The sequence below is a fragment of the Lissotriton helveticus genome, chromosome 11 (assembly GCF_964261635.1).
Source record: "Lissotriton helveticus chromosome 11, aLisHel1.1, whole genome shotgun sequence".
Lineage (NCBI taxonomy): Eukaryota > Metazoa > Chordata > Amphibia > Caudata > Salamandridae > Lissotriton > Lissotriton helveticus.
Genome location: NC_136072.1, coordinates 733137670 through 733155619, shown reverse-complemented (window position 1 = coordinate 733155619; position 17950 = coordinate 733137670). Strand labels below are relative to the sequence as shown.

At 42.2% G+C, this 17950-nt stretch overlaps 1 protein-coding gene across 1 annotated transcript in view; it reads left to right on the top strand.

Annotated features, from left to right (window-relative positions):
* Positions 1-7479, top strand: part of ADRA1A (adrenoceptor alpha 1A) — a 664994-nt gene extending 657515 nt beyond the window's left edge. Inside the window, exon 2 of the mRNA XM_078666616.1 lies at positions 5227-7479. Within this exon, the coding sequence (XP_078522742.1) occupies positions 5227-5741 (515 nt within the window). The 3' untranslated portion in view covers positions 5742-7479. The remainder of the gene's footprint in view (positions 1-5226) is intronic.
* Positions 7480-17950: the final 10471 nt, after the last annotated feature.

The following is a 17950-nucleotide window of genomic DNA, read 5'->3' as shown; positions in this document are numbered from 1 at the left end:
TAGTTGGGGGTCAAAATGTGCGTTGAGGGCGTTAACCGCTGCATCGTAGTCATCTTCTTCGCCCGTGTTCGGTAGGGTCTCGAATAGGTCATATATTTCGGGGCCTCCATAGAGGATGAGGAGATACCTCATGACCGTGCCATCTGTTTCCCAGGTACCTTTGAAGTATAAGTTGAGGCAGCCCAGCCACGCCATCCATCGGGGAGCCGCAGTCGCCGGGTCAGCCGCTTCGCTGAAAGGCGGGATGGGAGCCACTCCTGTGTGGGCATGACTGTTCACCTGTGGTCTCACGATGAGCTGCTGGGCTGGCCCTGCGGGTCCAGGGTTTGTGGCTGGCGCCGCCTGCGCAGCTCCCTGCGACACGTCAGTCATCACGCCTTATGCGAGCACGTGCGTACCTGGGGGGACCGGGAAGCAGTCTAGGCACCGGGCAGAGGCAAGTACGGGGCAGCAGTGGAAGCTGAGGTAGGCGAATCACTGCCTTGCTGAGGCTATGAGCACGTGCACCGGTACATATATGTAAATAACCACACTTGACTCTTTCATGCGCCAATGGTTGTTGGCTGCAGAGGGAAGGAGGCCTATACTGAACCACAGGCGTGGAGGCAGGGTAGAGTCAAATGAGGCAGGTCCCACGCCAGTAGGAAGGTGCAGGGCAGCCAGATCAGCCCTGGAGCAGACGTGCACCGTCGCTCGACTTCGCCCCTCCCCCACCGGGGCAGCGCGCGTCAGGCAGCGCGCTAGATCAAGGCCCAGAGCGCGCTCAGACAGGGGGGGCCTGGCTAGGCCGCGGAAACGCCGTGCAGGCGTGACGCGAGAGGGCGCACTCACCCGGTCAGAGCACGCGCCGAGTCCCGCCGGCTGAACACGCTCCCGAGGAGGAGGCGCGTGGGCGGGTCTCGAGCAGGCGTGGGCCGCAGCGGAGACACAGGCTGAAGGGCGGGCAGCGCCGGAGATCTCCGCAGTCGGATCAAGGCGAGGTGAGGGACTGCAGCTACACTTCAGCTGAGTGAGGCACAGCACGCGCGAGGACAGTACCGGCCTCGTCGCCAATGTAAGGTGCGAGGTCAGGGCCTCGCACGTGGGTGCTACACGGCAATAATGAGACACAGAGATGAGTTACTCGCTGGTGCCGGAAAGACCCCGAGCGGTCTTCCGCCCGTTTATTTATACCTCGGGACGAGCCCGCCCCGAGGGTGTAGGGCTGCGTGTATAATATGGTTACAATGTTTGGTTGAGGCCGGGTGGCTCTCTACAGATAGTGGTGGTGCTTTAAGTGTGCCTGCGCCATCGGTATTCTAGAAGGGGACGCACGAGCCTCTGCATCCCCTTCTATAATACCAAAGTGCCCCGGGGGCGCACAAAGTGGGCACAAACGCCTGTTGCGCAGTGGCGTAACGAAACTCGAGGGGGGAAACCCTGCAAAGTACATGGAGGGGCCCCCTTCCGGCTCACTAAGGAGCTCTCAGGCCAGCATACTTTGCTGATGGGGCCCAGTGGAGTTCGAGACCCTCTGCACTGCGGGGGTCTTTGTTATGCCCCTGCCATTGCGCCCCCAGGGCACCATCTGTAATACGGCCCCTGATGTACAAGGTCCTTTTCCTCATTATAGGCCCTCACCTAAGGCTCAGGCCTTTAACTTCAGGGCCATTAACAGCTGCTATAGCCCTTGGCAGCGGGCTGTAAGGATATAATAAATAATGCATTCCTTATTCATTAAAAAGAGTGGTCATTCTGCATCAAGAAATTAAGTTTCCTACAACGGAATACCTTGTTATGGGTGCTCTGATACAAATTCCTCTGAATTTTGAAACAAAGGAAGCAATCAGGCCAAGAAAAAGGATTAGAGGCTCACAGTACTTGGATTTCAAAAAAGAAATAGAATATATAGGTTTGGACCTATGTATGGAAAAAATTTGAGAATTTGACAAGGATTAAAACATAAAACCATTACATACTGCCTAACTTAAAGTATATTCTATCAAGCTGATGAAGAAGCAACAATGTTCAGACTGCTGACTGATTAGCTAAGTTATTTCAGTTGATGTTTGATGACAAATTATTTGTAAACCCCTTTCCCTCTCGACCTTCTGATGCACTAATATTTCTTGTGGCATCAAACAAATGATCTGTATTATCAGCTGTGGAAATAACATGTGGTGAGTCAGAAAAACATTGTACATTTTATGTTAGGATCGCCTGATATCCAAGGACCCACAAATACGTAGTGGCATCTAACGTCACTAAAACACAAACCGGTGCATGTTTCTTAATTCAATTCAATATCCTTACACATTTGACAGAATAACTTCAAAAACTGAAACACAGAGACTATGATAATGGTTGAATGTCAGAATATTGTGTGCAGAAAAATAATTTTACATAAATATGGTGAACTAAGTATCGTTTGCAAAAAAATATTGTTTTCATTGGATGGAAGATTTTGTATTTCTAATTGTAATGAGGCAATATATTTGTTTATTTTATTTATTTATTTCAGACAACATTCTGACAATAATATTAGGTACCATGCATATAATAAAAGAGTTGAACTATAGAGGTTCTAATGGCCATCATTGTGCTAAAAGTGGGAACCTTGTTACTAAAAAAACGCATACACCTCAGTTTGATTCTCTCCTAACTTAAATATGTTTGTCTCTTTGTCATCCAGTGCTAGAGAGACGCCCACTCCCTAGAGCATAGTTTTTTCAGGACTAAGGGCATGTCCTTGCCACTGTGCTATGCACTCAAGTCTATTGCATCCACCCTGTCTTTCACCTGCCCCAGTTCTCCCCTATCCTCGTGTCCTCAATCTATCTCATCGTCCCTTTCAACTGCAGTGTGAGACCATCATCGCCTAAGTCACCATCTAAGTATGTTCATCTCTAGCTTCACTATACAACAGCCTCCTACTCGAAGACTCAAAGTCCTGAAATTTGCCACGCACACTTTTTACAAATCTTTATTAAGATTCACCCACACCGTCCACATCAACAAAGCCTGACTCGCAGTCCATCACAGGCCAGGATGTTCCCTATCCTGGTGTTCATATCCCTGTTTGCGATTGACCCCTCCACACAATCTCTGAATGCAGATACCCACAAACCACCTCCAGAATCTGTGCATTCTGACTTCTGGAACCCCACTGCTTCACCACCATGGCCCTTTACCTGGCAGATGCCTGCCACCTTAACACCATCGAGAAAACCTTCAAAGAAACTCCTCTTCGAACTCAAAAGTCCCCATACTGCAGATGCTGCAAGTACCTAGGACACACTAGCTGCTGCTTAGATTTCCATGGGTAGTGGCCAGTGTCACTGGAATTATGCGGTATAGCAGCCACAGCGAAATCTGCTTAATAATTAATGTGTTGCTTTCACCAAATAATCTATCATCTGCGCCATAATTTGCAGATTTTAACACAAAAAATGGCTCATGGCAAAGCGAATTTTAAGGTATTAAAAGCATGGCTACAAGTATTGCTGTGCAGTGGAAAGCTCTTTGCAGAAGTTTACTGGTCACCTTTCAGTTACTGATGTCTCTATTTGGGTGTTGACCTGGCACTAATAAGGTTAAACCAATACCCAGACAGTGTTAACATGTAAAAATGGCAAAATAATGAAAGAATGCTATCAGTAAATGTGACATGTTATGCCGCATAATTTGCGTTTTCTCTTTGCATAATTGAGTCAGTGCAGCTGTATGATTTGGGGCAGATGTATCAACATCCTGATTTGCGAATCTAAAATAGCGATTTTTTAGACATCGCTATTTGAGATTTGCAAATAGGGATGTATGTAGAAAATCGCAATTTTTTTGCAATTTCTTAAAATTCCTTAATTGCGATTCGCATATTGCGAATCGCAATTAAGGAATAATTTCCAATTCACTTCTATGGGCCAGGAGGCCCATAGGAATGAATGGAAAGTTATTCTCAATTTGCGATTCGCAATTTGAGAATCGCAAATTGAGAATGATTTCAAGGGTGCAAGGGTGTCATAAGGACACCCTGATGCACCCCTGAAATAAACATGTCTGCGCATATGGCGCACATACATGCCCTAAGGGCATGTATGTGCGCCATATGGCACCTACACAAATACCAAAAAGTGTATTTGTGAAAGAAATCGCAAATTACCACCAACTTGAAGTTGGTGGTAATTTGCGATTTCTTAAGGAGAATTCACAAAAATTAAATGCTTGTTGCATAGCTTGTTGCATAGCATTTAAGGAATCGCAATTTGTGATTCCTTAAATGCTTACGCAAAATTAAGGAATCGCAAATTTTGCGATTCCTTAATTTTGCGATGCGATTTCCCTAATACACACCATTTAGCTAATTTTTTGTCGCAAATGCTGATTTTTTGCGAATCTCAGCGTTTGCGACTAAAAATTGCCTTGATACATCTGCCCCTTGGTCCTTTCCTATCGCATAATTCCAGTGGCTCTGGTAATGGGTAATGTGTCTACTTCTAAAACGATGTATCCTCTCCTGCTATTCTGGCCTGAATAAAGGTGCACTGGAGGGTGATGTGCTATTTACCCAAAGTGACAACATGATGCCCCAAGGATTCGAGTTCATTGGGTATGATAAATAAAACCTATTGCAAGTTTATGCCTAAACTGAGAATACCATGCGGGTGTTTGTACTTTCCACACTGATATCTGCATGTCCCAATACTTATCAAGCCATTTTCACTCGCTAAATTTCAACTGCTTTGACCTGCTAAAATTGTATAGGGGAAAACTCTAGGGATACGGAATGTATTGCACCTGGTAATTACTGAGTGTGAAAAACACATTTTGCATTTGCAATGCATGCACAAAAAGGGGTTTGTATAGACAATTTTTAACAATATTGTGGAAACTGGAAGTAGCTCTCATTGAGTGATGTTGTACCTGGAGTTAGCTCTTGATTTGGTATGGTGGCTAATACCCTGCTATATTATTGTATGAATAGGTCTGCTGTAATCTCGTTGTTATTTTAAACTGCCAAGCGCTCAATGCACAAGTGTACTTGAGGATATTCAGTTGTAGTGCTTTGGTTAGCTCTAAATTATGTTTTGTGATTGATGCAAAAGGTCACTAATAGGATCGTGTGACATTATAATGCCACTTCAAAACCTCATTTTTCTTGATTGTGTTTCTCTTCATTTTCACTAACAATGGCAAATGTATTTCTCTGCTATAAGTGGAAAACTAATACACTTCATTCTCTTTTTCCAGGATCCATCTTCCCAGCAATGAAGGCCTCTGACACAGTTTTTAAAATAGTATTTTGGCTCGGATACTTCAACAGCTGTATTAACCCGATCATCTACCCATGCTCGAGTCAGGAGTTCAAGAAAGCATTCCAGAACATCCTGAGAGCACAGTGTTCCCAAAGGAGACAGGCCAGCAGCAAGTACTCTTCTGCGTTCAACCTGAACAGCTCAGCTCAGCACAGCCCAGCAGGGCCGCGGGACATGGTGCGCATTCCTGTGGGATCTGGTGAAACCTTCTACCGGATCTCCAAGTCTGATGGGGTGTGTGAGTGGAAATTCTTCTTGCCAAGCACATCAGCCAAGCAGGCCATCTCAAAAGACAGATCAAACTGTTGCACCCCCCAAGTGAGGAGCAAGACGTTCCTGAGAACATGCTGTTGCATTGGCTCAACGGGAAGCCACAGTCAGGGCGGCCATCGTATGCCCACCATAAAGATCCATACCATCTCCCTGAGCGAGAACGGAGAGGCTGTGTAGTAGGCCCAGTAATGTTAGGTGACAAGTGAACAGTTCACATTTTTGATGGCTACAAATATATCACAACTTGAACAACCTCAAAACTCTTTTTTTGGAAGAAAGGGGCTTCCAGGGAAGGAAAACACCAACTTGGCGGGCACAGCGAGCTATTGCCAGTGGTCTTTGGGCTGTGGGATCTTCAGCCCATTCAGGCTTGAAGGCAGTGTGGAGGAACCCCTGCACAATTTTCATAATGACATACATGGTTTGATGATACAGGGGTATAATACTTGAGTGCAGGGAGCCAGAGCCTGAAGTACTGAAATATGTTTAAAGCTTCTGTTCAGAACTACCAAAACAAAGGCTTATTTATACAATACACTTGGAAAATTGTGCTGTGCAATGAAATTGATTCTCCCTATTTTTAAATATACATTGTAGCTGGGAATCCCCCATACTACCTTGGAGATGGTTGCTCACTTGCACGTGCTCACTCAGTGCACTATGGGGTTGGTGTTAAGTATTTCCCACAGCTGCTTGTAGTCCCCAGTGTGGCACAGGGTTCTTCAGTCAGCCCTCTGAGGGCATTCGTCCATGCAAGGAAACAAAAAAAGCAGACAACGGCAGCAGTGCTTGTCCACAAATATGGCAATGTGTAACGAAGGGGAGTATTGTCGCCTTGCTTCTCAGGCTTTTTCTACAACTCTGGTTCATGGTTTTTGGTTCTATTGTCATTAAGTTGCCTTCTGCTGTGAATCTGCGTCCCCTTTCAGTGCAGTGGCCGAGTCATTCTGCATGCTCCTTGTCTGTGGCCATCTCGTGACAGAATTTTCGAGCAGGCTTTGCTACCCTCTGAATGAGTAACATCACAAAGGATTATCAGCTCTGGAAGCAGGCAATTGCAACATTCACTGTGAAAATTCCAGAATGACTCCTCACGCCCAATTCACTAAGCAAGTAATAACTGTGGAACAGGGTCAAAAACAGCAGTCGAAAGTGTTGTTTTTCACCATACATTAACTAAATAAAAAAAACACGAGACAGATGTATTTTTGAATTAACACTAATGAATTTGCGTAGCCTCTCACTCAAAACAGCATTATTTACTTCCAAATGTTGTGCACCCAATTTTCCTTTTTCGCCAAATTCCAATAAAATGGAAAGTTAGAATTTTTTCCTCAACGGTTGGGAGAATCTTTTACTTTTAACTAGGGGTGTGCAGTGTTTTTATTAAACAAGCAACGTCTTGCGTATAACCCAGTTATTGGTCTAACCAAGGTTCATCAGTTAAAAAACAGTTTTCCTTGAGAATTACAAATTTTAATTTCATACAACTTGAATGGGGCAGAAAAGTTCAAATTTTAATGTGAAAACCACTATGAAGAAAATGTTGTAAAGGACGGTTAGTAATTGTAGTATTCACAATAACTATTGGAATTTCACGAGGGTAATCTTTGCAACCTCGCACACCAGTAGAATCTTTAGCAATTTCTCTCCTAGGCCCAGTCATCAGCTGTGCATGAGGAAATCATAGTGGGGGTGTATCGGGAATGGCGCAAGCACTCTTCTCTGATAAATAAAATGGTGGACGGCAGGCCTGTCATATTTGGGGCCAGTACTTATGTTGGAGGAGCATATGTGTATATTCAAAATCCGTATTCCAGAATTGCAAAATAATTATTGGAAAACAAAGTGTATGTAAATTAACATGTTCTTTCAGTTGAGTTTCTCAGGAATCTATTTTGGTAATAAAAAGTATGCTGACAAAAATGCTTTAATGAGTGCACATTTTTTCCAAGCTTAAAAATGGGGCCTCATAGGTATGGTGTTTGCATATAGACTGGAAGGTGTGATTTAAAACTGCATTACAAGATCCAAGACCCATTTTGATCTACATTGGTAACTATCTGCTTCGTCAAGCCATCTCTTTAAAAGCTCGCCCCAATACCCCAGTTAATATTGAGTCAGTAACCTTTTTTGTGAGATCGGATTTAAGTAAACAGTCGTTAGAGAAAAGATGGAAGCTAAAACAGTTTATAGATCCGATCAAAGAACTTGGATTTCAAGCTTATCTGCAAGAACCTGCAAAGCTAAAAGTGATAAAAAATGGTCGTTCATATTTCTTTTTGGATACAGATGAGGTCGAAAAAGCAATTTCTTCTTGGAAAACTGGGTAATGTTTGAGCTCAGGTTTAATGCTAAGTAAATACTGGCGTAATAGGGGTGCTATACTTCCCCTTTTTTTTGTGGTTCTATTAGTCTAATTAGATATATTGAAGTCAATATCTTTTCAGTCTCTTGTCAAACACAAAAAATTTTCGCGGGATATTAAATGTGTGCTTATATGACAATGAAGAGGTTAAATTTAAGACAATGTGAAATGCGCAATACTGTGACTGTGTCGTGTGGACTAATTATAAATACCTGGACTTGATTGGCGTTCCATCCACCCACCGACTGCCAGGTGAACGGCAGTCAACAGGAAGGGGGGATCCACAGGTAAACACGGGGTGGGGGGAGGTAGTACTAGAGTGTGGGGTGGGTTAGGGGAAGTAATGGTTTGGGGTAAAAAATGCATCAAAGGACACAAAAATGACAAAGAAAAAATTAAGACGTTTTACAAAGCACTGATTGTGATTATTTTTGGCTACATAGGTAAGGAAATATATAATTTAGAATGCATTTAATAAAGTGCTTAACCTGGAATGTGTCAGGATTAAACAACAAAATTAAGCGCCGGCTTGTCTATGAGGAACTTAGGATGTATAGCCCGCAAATAGTAGTTCTAACTGAGACACATATTGCCTATAAAGACAAACAATTGATCAAACAATTAGGATTTGATCCAATAGTTTGCACGGATTTTCATGCTTCAATTAGGGGAGTAGCGATTTTAAAACATAAAGGATTGAAATGTGAAATAACTAAGACGATAACCGATAAAGCTGGCAGATGGGCGATAGCGCAGATAAAGCTAGGAAATTTCAATCTTACAATATGTGGAGTTTATGCTTCTAATCAAGATGAGCCTCTAATCTTTGACCAAATTAATATGGAACTACTGGGATGGGGGGGGGAGATTATTGTGTTAGGAGATTTTAATTGCATAATGAATTATAAATTGGATATCACAAGAAAAAACGCTTTTCAAAGGATGAGGAAAACTAGAGCTGCTATTGTGGATTTGGCAGCAACTCATCTTTTAAAAGATGTATGGAGATTTCTAAATCCCGAGATAGCTGGATATACTTTTTATTCTGCTGCACACAGGGTATGCTCACGCATTGATATGATTTGGGGCTCAGGCTTGATTCTTGATAAATGCAGTTGCTCAATGGATATACATCCAAGGGTTACATCTGATCACAACCCGATTTCTATAACGTTTACACTTATAACTGAGGAAAAAACTACTCGCTCCTTCTCTTTTCCACGTTATTTATTTTCTGACGCCATGTTTATAAATCAGCTCAAAGAGCATATAAAAGAATTCATTGACATTAACAGAGAATCGAGCTTGCCATGGATAGTCTGGGATTCGTGTAAAGCTAGCGTACGGGGATTTACCCAACAATATATTTGGCGACAAAACAAAGAATTTCGAACTTTAAATCAACAAAGGTTAAACGAAATTAGGGATATTGAACTCCAGATATCTGTTGCTATCTGTAACAATGTTTTAAACTTAGAAGATCTAAACTTTAAATTAATTGAGCTTAGAACTGCAATTAAAAACCTTCTGAGGGATAAAAGCATTAATAAATTGAAAAAATATCATTTAGAACAGTATGAAAGTGGAGATAAAAGCGGGAAATTACTAGCTTATAAAGTTGCGGAAGATCGCTCCATTAATATGGTTAAAGAAATCAAGGGGGACAATAATCAATTATTCTGTGATCCAAAATCAATTCTACAACAGTTTGCTTCTTTTTATCAAACTCTTTATACACCGGAAAATGCTATCTTAGATGACTGTATTACTAATTATATTGATGATAATAAAGTCAATAACTTAAGTCCAGATCAATCGGCTCAATTAGAGGCCGAAATCACGCCATTAGAAATTAGGGGAGCAATTAAATCCCTTGCAATGGGCAAAGCTGTCGGGGAAGATCTTATTCCTTTGGAAATGTATAAATATTGCACTGAAGAATTATCACCACTATTCGCTGATGTAATTAGTGCTATTGGTAAAGGGCAACAAGCACCTAGGTCATGGAATTTAACTCAAATTATTTTCTTTTTGAAAAAAGGTAAAGCACCACAAGAGATGGGATCGTACAGGCCTATTTCTCTTATTAATAGTGATGCAAAAATCTTTGCCAAAATACTGGCTACTAGATTAGCTCCGTATATGTCCCAACTTGTCTCTCCTCAACAACATGGATTCATCCCTAAGCGTGACACCACAGCACATATTAATATGGCTATATCAGCTTTGGATGCAGCACGGATTAAACACACCCCACTCGGTATGATTTTATTAGATGCTGAAAAAGCATTTGACCGGGTGGGGTGGGGTTTTTTGTGGGCCGCATTACAGTCATTTGGCATTAAAGGAAAACATCTACGATGGATCCAATCTTTATATGATAATCCTATGGGTAAGATCTCATATATGGGAAAATGCTCTTCTTTGTTTTCCATCAAAAGAGGGACAAGGCAAGGGTGCCCTTTATCACCATTACTTTTTGCTCTTGCAATAGAGCCTTTTTTGATTGCTTTACAACGTCAAACACTAATCAGCCCTTTTTTTAATGGATTAAACAAACTAGATATAACTGTATATGCTGACGATATCGCAGTTTTTTCCCCAGATGTCGCTAAAACTATGAAAGGTATTTTAATAGAGGCTGGCATCTATGGCTAAGTTTCTGGCTACAAACTTAACACCACCAAAACCCAAGTCGTCATGAATTATCAACCTAGCACTCCTGTCCCTGGAATTAGTAACGTAGCCACTTACTTGGGTGTTAAAATATGCTCAGATATTGATTCCATTATAGGACTAAATTATGAACCTTTATTAAAAGAAACTGCCATGCAACTTAAAAAATGGCATAAACTTCCTGTTAATATGATTGGGCGAATAAATTTAATAAAAATGAAAATATTGCCAAAATTTCTGTATCTGTTCCGAACAATTCCATTGCGGGTCAATAATTCCTTCTTTACCAGACTAGAAGGTATCATTGGAAGCTTTGTATGGGGATATAAAAAAGCCCGTCGGGCTGTATCATTGCTTAAACTTCCTTTTAGCCAAGGAGGACTGCTTTTTCCAGATTTTAAACTTTACTACTGGTCTGCATTTATGACCCGGATTTGCAGTCTGGCAGTTTTGGATAAATGCTTATATTTTCACAAATTCTTACTAGGATTAGATGTCAATATGTTTTTGTATAGGATGAATGACCCCAACTATTTTAAAAGGGTTAAATTTAAGACCATAAGGGATACTGTGAATATCTGGCGATCTATTATGGCTAAATGCAACACATCTCTTTTTCATAGTCAAACACCTTTATGGGGCAATCCCGGCTTCCCTACTATTTTTCATGACTCAGCGTGTCAAATGTTTTTAAACTCTGGTATCTGCCTTTTGGGGGATTTATTTGATCACCTTGGCTTTATGGCATTTGATAAGATGAAACTCTGCTACAACCTACCAGAAGCAGCTAGGTTTAAATACTATCAGGTCAGAGATTACTTAGTAAAAAAAATAGAACTCTCCACAATCTCAGAATCGGAGATATGGGACTGTATCTATAGGGATGTTGATAAATCTATTATAAGTCTCGGTTATAAGCTTTTTTCTGATCTCAAGACCGGTGATGCTACTATTTTAACAGAGAAGTGGAATAGGAAACTGGCAATGAGTATTCCCACAGATCTAATTGCCACATCATTTAAAAGCTTAAACACGTCAGTTCAATCTTCTAGTTTAAAATTGCAGATGTTTAAAACAGTCTGTCAATTATATTATACTCCTGAAAGGATACTTAAATGGGCAACGAACAACACTCATTCAGATAAAACGAAATGCCCGAAATGTGATTTGAGTGGTGCGGACATTGTTCATATGTTTTTTACCTGCCCTCACCTCAAGGAATATTGGGAAGGAATAACTAAGGTTATCACTGAGAGGTTGGAACAACCTTTCTTATTCTCAAATATCGATGTTTGTGTAGGCGTCAATGGGGGTGAAGTGTCTAAAGATCTGCTGAATATCCTAATCACATGTGGAAGGTTAATTGTTGCCAGAGCATGGATCCAAAAGAACCCTCCAAAAGTTTTAGAATGGTGGAGTTTAGTAAAGGAGATCCATAGTATGGAAGCCGCTATTGCAGATTCTAGGGGAGTGCAGGCCAGACGAAAAATTGACAGAATATGGGGGTTATTCATGTCTTAGCAAATATTTTTCAAAATACTTGGTTACTGTTTTTTAAATTCTTTGTTTTGCACTGTATAAGCTTTACTACAAAGTTATCTAAATGTAATTATGGAATTCTGTTATATCCCTGGTTCTTTTGTAATTCTTGGAAAAAATGAACTGTTTATTGACTATGTGACCCTTTGATGCAAATAAAAAATATTTAAAAAAAAAAAAAAAAAACTGCATTACAGAGTAGACTTAAAAAGGCAGTGTTTGAAACAAAGAGGCATAACTGTGGAAAAATTAAATAGCAAAATATTGAATGCAATCACTGCAAAAGTGGCTTGGTAGCCAAAAAAATCTGAACCAATCTCATAATATTGTAATTGACCATTTTACACAAATCCGGTTGAGACATTTTTGCCTTATATAACGTATTTACCCGAGCTCAACTGACCATTGGGTTTTTCTCCTGTTGTTTTCTTTTTGTCAATCTCATAATAAAGTGTCAATGGCAGTAGTGGCAGGTGTTTGCTGTAAGCGGCGGGCAGGCAGTGGTCAGGGGGTCATAGTGGTCGCAAAGGGAGGGTGGCAAAATAAAAAAAACAAATCATTTAAAAAAAGAAAACTTACCTTAAGCCAACCAGCTCCCGTGTCACACTCATTTGCTCCTCTTCTTCAGGCACAGGCTCCCAGCCTGTCCAGCGGCCAATCCTGAAGCTGCTCTCACATGAAGGCAGCTTGAGGATTGGCCTGAGCGCTCTTGATTAGCGCTCCAAGACAGACTAGGAGTCTGTGACTGTTTTCACCAATCTCAGCAATGCAGCGGGGGTTGGAGAGCGTGAGACGTCCAGCCAAACAGTCATGCGTAGTGAAGGGAGTGCACTACCACTCCCCTCTGTGCTGTCACCCCCCAGGCGCAACCCCCAAGTCTCTGCAGGAAAGGAGAAATAAAACAAGTGTTGTTTTATTTATTTTTTCTTGCCGTTTATGCGGGGGGGAGGGGGTGGCACTCCTCTGCCATAGCAGTGGAGCTGCTGCTGACCAATGGGACTATGAATATAGTCTCCCTGAAAGCATTGTCAGGGGCGTAATTCAAAATGACGCCCCAATTTCTCAAGGATATTCATTGGCCTTGGTGTAAATGGGGGCCTTCCAAGAAGGGATTGCCCTAGTGCTTAATTTGAGCTGTTGGTTGCCAGTGGGAGGCATCAGTACTTATTTTTCTGCATCAGGCATTTACTGCAAGCAAGAGATGAAGGAAAAGAAAGACGGAAAAGCGTTACTTGCAAAGGGAGAAACCAGAAAGCTGCAACAGGGAGCTGAAGGGGCAGGAAGTGGCTGTAAATGGATTAAAGAGGCCCGAGATGGCTTTAGGCTAACACTGCCTCAGTATTCTGTGCTTGTGCATTTAATTACAGAAACCACGTGTTTCAGAGAGACCTTTGGGCACCGGAACGATTTTATTTACAAATTGAGCACTAGATTGCCCCCCTTGCCACAAGGGCATCAGTGGCCTGTGTTATGCCCCAGATAAAGGGCAAAGGTACCAGTGACCCCATTGCTATGGGATTGTTATGCCCATTGGGGGCTTCGTGATCAGCAACGTTGAAGCAATAATTTTGCACGTTTTCTTTATTTCAGCTCAGTGAAAAAAGGCTTCTAATAGCTGTTGCTTTTCAAGTCATCACAGGTGCAGAGTGGGCCCCCCTTGGATGATGAAGTCTGGCCCATTCCCCTCCCCCCGCCGTTAGGCGGTGGTTGCTGGGCCCTACGTTACGGCCTGAGCACTGTACGACCATCTTGCCTTCTTCCTTTCAGTACAGCAGTGTTGTAATCATCCTAAGATTATTCTCTGGTCCTGCTTGTGTTCCTCTGCAGGAACCAGTCATTTACATATTTTAGGGAGGTTGTGGTACTTAACTTCCTGCAGGTTCTCGGATCATATTAATACGTGTACCTTACATGGGTTCATTTTTGGGTTGCTGTCATAAAGTTTTAATTTTTCAATTTAAAATATTAGTTATTTAGACACATTGTGTAAATAATACCATCCTTAAAACCCAGTACAAATTGATAAAGTGACACTGTAACTTCTAATAATGGCATAGCTCTTAAAAGCTCATTCACAGGTCTCCTACCTAAAGCTGCACAACAAATAAATATCAAACGAAATGCAATCTTGGTGCTGAAAAAACTAGCAAACAATGAATACATGGATTATAGCCATTTGTGGGTGGACTTCACAGGCACAGTAGCCGTGATTTGTAATTGTTTATTTTATTTATTTATTTTGGACATTTTTAAAGCGCCTGGTTACGCGGACCGGCGTGTCCCCGCGCTGTGGTAAGTGAAAAGAAATGCAGCCCCACCCACCCTCAGGGAGATCTACCTACTGTATAGGTGAGTTTTAAGTCTTTTTCTGAACGTGGTCTCAGATAGCTCCAGTCTTAAGTCTTAACTCTAATTGCCACTTCCCAAGACCTGCAAGGAATGAAACCCCTCAACCTTTGCTGGAGTAGCTCATTTAACAGACAAGCATTTGGAAGATTATAGTATATGGAAGCATTTTAGTGTACCTCAGAGTACCCAATGAAAACACCATAAATTACATTTCAGTATCATATACAAGATCCAATAGAAAATTCTTTACTATTGCAAATTTAAAAAGTGCCATCTGTAACCCAAAATAATTTGCAAATCCTATTTGTTACATGTAGAAAAGAATCATTCTAAGACATGTAAGCATTTCTAAACTGGGGGACTAATTGACAATATGTTGATGCATGGCAGCAAAGCAAACCTGTGCGTCAAAAGAACAGGGCAGGAATGTGTCGTACCTAAAAGATACAGCAGATTTCTGTTCTTTTCCCCTGCACTGGCGAACAATGGGTTGCATGTCCCAATGCAGGCACCCTTGTATCGTGGTGCAAGGGTGTCTGCATTGTATGTGCCCTGCAGAATGCAGCACACATAGAAAAAGGAAAAGTTAGGAGAAATAAAGTTATTTTTCCTCAATGCTCCTTCCTTACACCTCCCTAGGGAGGCATAGGAATCTGACGCACTCTCAGGTTCCCAAAACCTTGTAAATCTGGGAATGCATCAGGTTCCATGGATGTTGTGTGAGAGCACCCACAACAACACCCATGAAACACCCCTTTCATGCAAAGTAATGCATGAAAGGGGGACATATTTACAAGGCCATGTAAACATGCACAGGCACACTACGCCGCCTGTGCATCAAAAGAAGTGATGCACTGGCGGCGCAATGGGATTGTAAATAAGCATCACAATGTCAGACTCATGGTCACCAAAAAGCAATATAATGAAGTGAATATAGGATATATTTTCTCAGATTGCCTAGTTGTGGCTTGAAACTGACAACTCTATCCAGGCAAAACACCCCAGCTCATCACATGAGGTTCCAATTGAATCGACTGTATCCTTCCCAGTCAAGCGCAGAGGAACGCCTGGAGACACCGACGGAGAGAGCGGTGCTCCTCATTTACCTGAGCTGCAGCCAGGTGAGGTGAGGCGCGATCCCCACACAAATTGTATTGTGGTGGAGCATCTGTACCTGACAATCAGGTGATATGATTCATTTTAATTTTTGTCACTTATTTTCAGCAGTAGCACGAACTAGGTCCTGATGAATGCATGGGCACTACCCTGTATGCAGAAACATGTTGACCACCCGCTGAGCGGATATTCTGTTAAATCTGCTTTCACACTTTTTTAGATTTAGGGAGCTGAGAGAAAACATTAAAAGTCTTCCTTCTACTCAGTCTCACCTAATTTTATATTCTCACTAACACACTTATTTGCACAGCTTTTTCAGTTGTCCTACCACACTGTTTTTCGCTTACTAGACAAGAACGGTGGGTCTTCTTACCCTCACAGTCCACTCTTTCGTTTTGTGTGACTGTGATTGCATTGACTCCTGGGCAAGGAGAACCCAAATGATGTAAACGTGGCGGTACAGTTAGACAACTGATGGGAAAATTCTTACCTTGAGTATGTGCTTCACGTGAATGTGGTGTCCTTATATCACGTGGTGCAATTGGTTAACACAGCAGCCACCCCTCTCTTAGTTGTCACGTCAATAGTTGGTTGTGATTAGATTTCACTTTCACTTGTAGACTCCTAGATATTCTTTTGTGTAGACATATTTACAAGGCCATGTAAACATGCACAGGCACACTACGCCGCCGGTGCATCAAAAGAAGTGATGCACTGGCGGCGCAATGGGATTGTAAATAAGCATCACAATGTCAGACTCATGGTCACCAAAAGCAATATAATGAAGTGAATATAGGATATATTTTCTCAGATTGCCTAGTTGTGGCTTGAAACTGACAACTCTATCCAGGCAAAACACCCCAGCTCATCACATGAGGTTCCAATTGAATCGAATGTATCATTCTACTAGGTAGTAGCCCCAAGTGCCTTGGTGTAGTTGCGGCCTCTAAGGAGTCCCAATTAATCTTGTCACCTAAGGCCAGAAGTTCTGAAGCAGACTTCCACTCAAGGAATTAACATATTATAAGGTGCCTCATAATGGAAAAGATTTGACTCTGCCTTGCGTTAAGATAGTCATCTCAAGACAGACTTCAATAAAAAGTAACACCCAGATATTTATGCCAACGAGCAGCCTCTAGCTTAACCCTGATAAAAGCAAGATGTAGTTATACTTTAATCTGTCTTTTTAAATGGCAGTATCTTTGGGCCTAATTCTGATGCCAGTTGGACCAACATCCATAGCCTCGTAGGCGTCGGTTGGCCTGCCGCTGTTTCGTTGGAAGTGGTAGGACCGACCGGCGAATTACAATGCTTGTTGAATGCAGTCCCATTGACCGCTAGAAGACCGCTGACTACTGCAGCTTTTCTTCAACTACTGAGATGGTGGTCAGAGAAAAGCAACAGCCATAGAGCTGTACAGGGAGTTCTGACGACCTCCAATTACGATGTGCATTTCCGATGAGTCAACCGTGGCGGTCTAACTAGCTACCTCGACTCGTAGGAAAGGAAGGATTTGGGGTACATACTCACCCAAATTCTCTTCTCACCCACAGTCTCCGGCAGGGATCCCTTTGTCCAGGTACTCCTACACCACGGCAGATGAACCCCAGTGACTGTAATGCAGGTAAGTCCATAGGTAGTATGTATCCCCATTCATTGGACTGTACACAGATCGCCACACTTGCAGCGACATATTCGGGGAAATGTGCCCCAACGTGGATGTGACCACCTTGGTTAAATCGTAATACGGCAGAGGGAACATTTACGGCCTCGGTGGTCGAAATCAGACCGCATGCCGTGGCGGTCGGACAGACGGTCTGACCGATATCGTAATGAGGCCCTTAACTTTTTGTTGTATATTTAAAGATTATCAGCAAGGCAATAATTAGAAAGAGCACCAATTAAGTCATACCATACACCAATTTTTGGAAAAAAGATCTTATATTAATAGTTATACTGGGGAACTCTACCAAATATAGCTCAATCAGGCCTGATGCTAATGTACAGCCTTCCTGGAGCCCTCCAGTGACCTCAACCACCTTAGACAATGTACCTGTTCTTTCTAACTCTGTAAGGATCCAAATTCCAGAATAAAACAATTGAAGCACATCAAGGAAATAAAATTAAAACTGTCATTTTGACCATAGAATTACATGTTCTACCTTACAGAATGTTGCTTGTAACTCGACAATGCAGCAGTGAAGCAGGCGCCCCTGCCACTCAAACTGGCCGCTAGGCAACTGCCCAAAGAGCAAGACAAATGTTAATTGTGCTTTTTGTACTTGAGACGCACTCTGGCTCTACGGGATTATATTATGATCTTCTGTCCGATACTAAT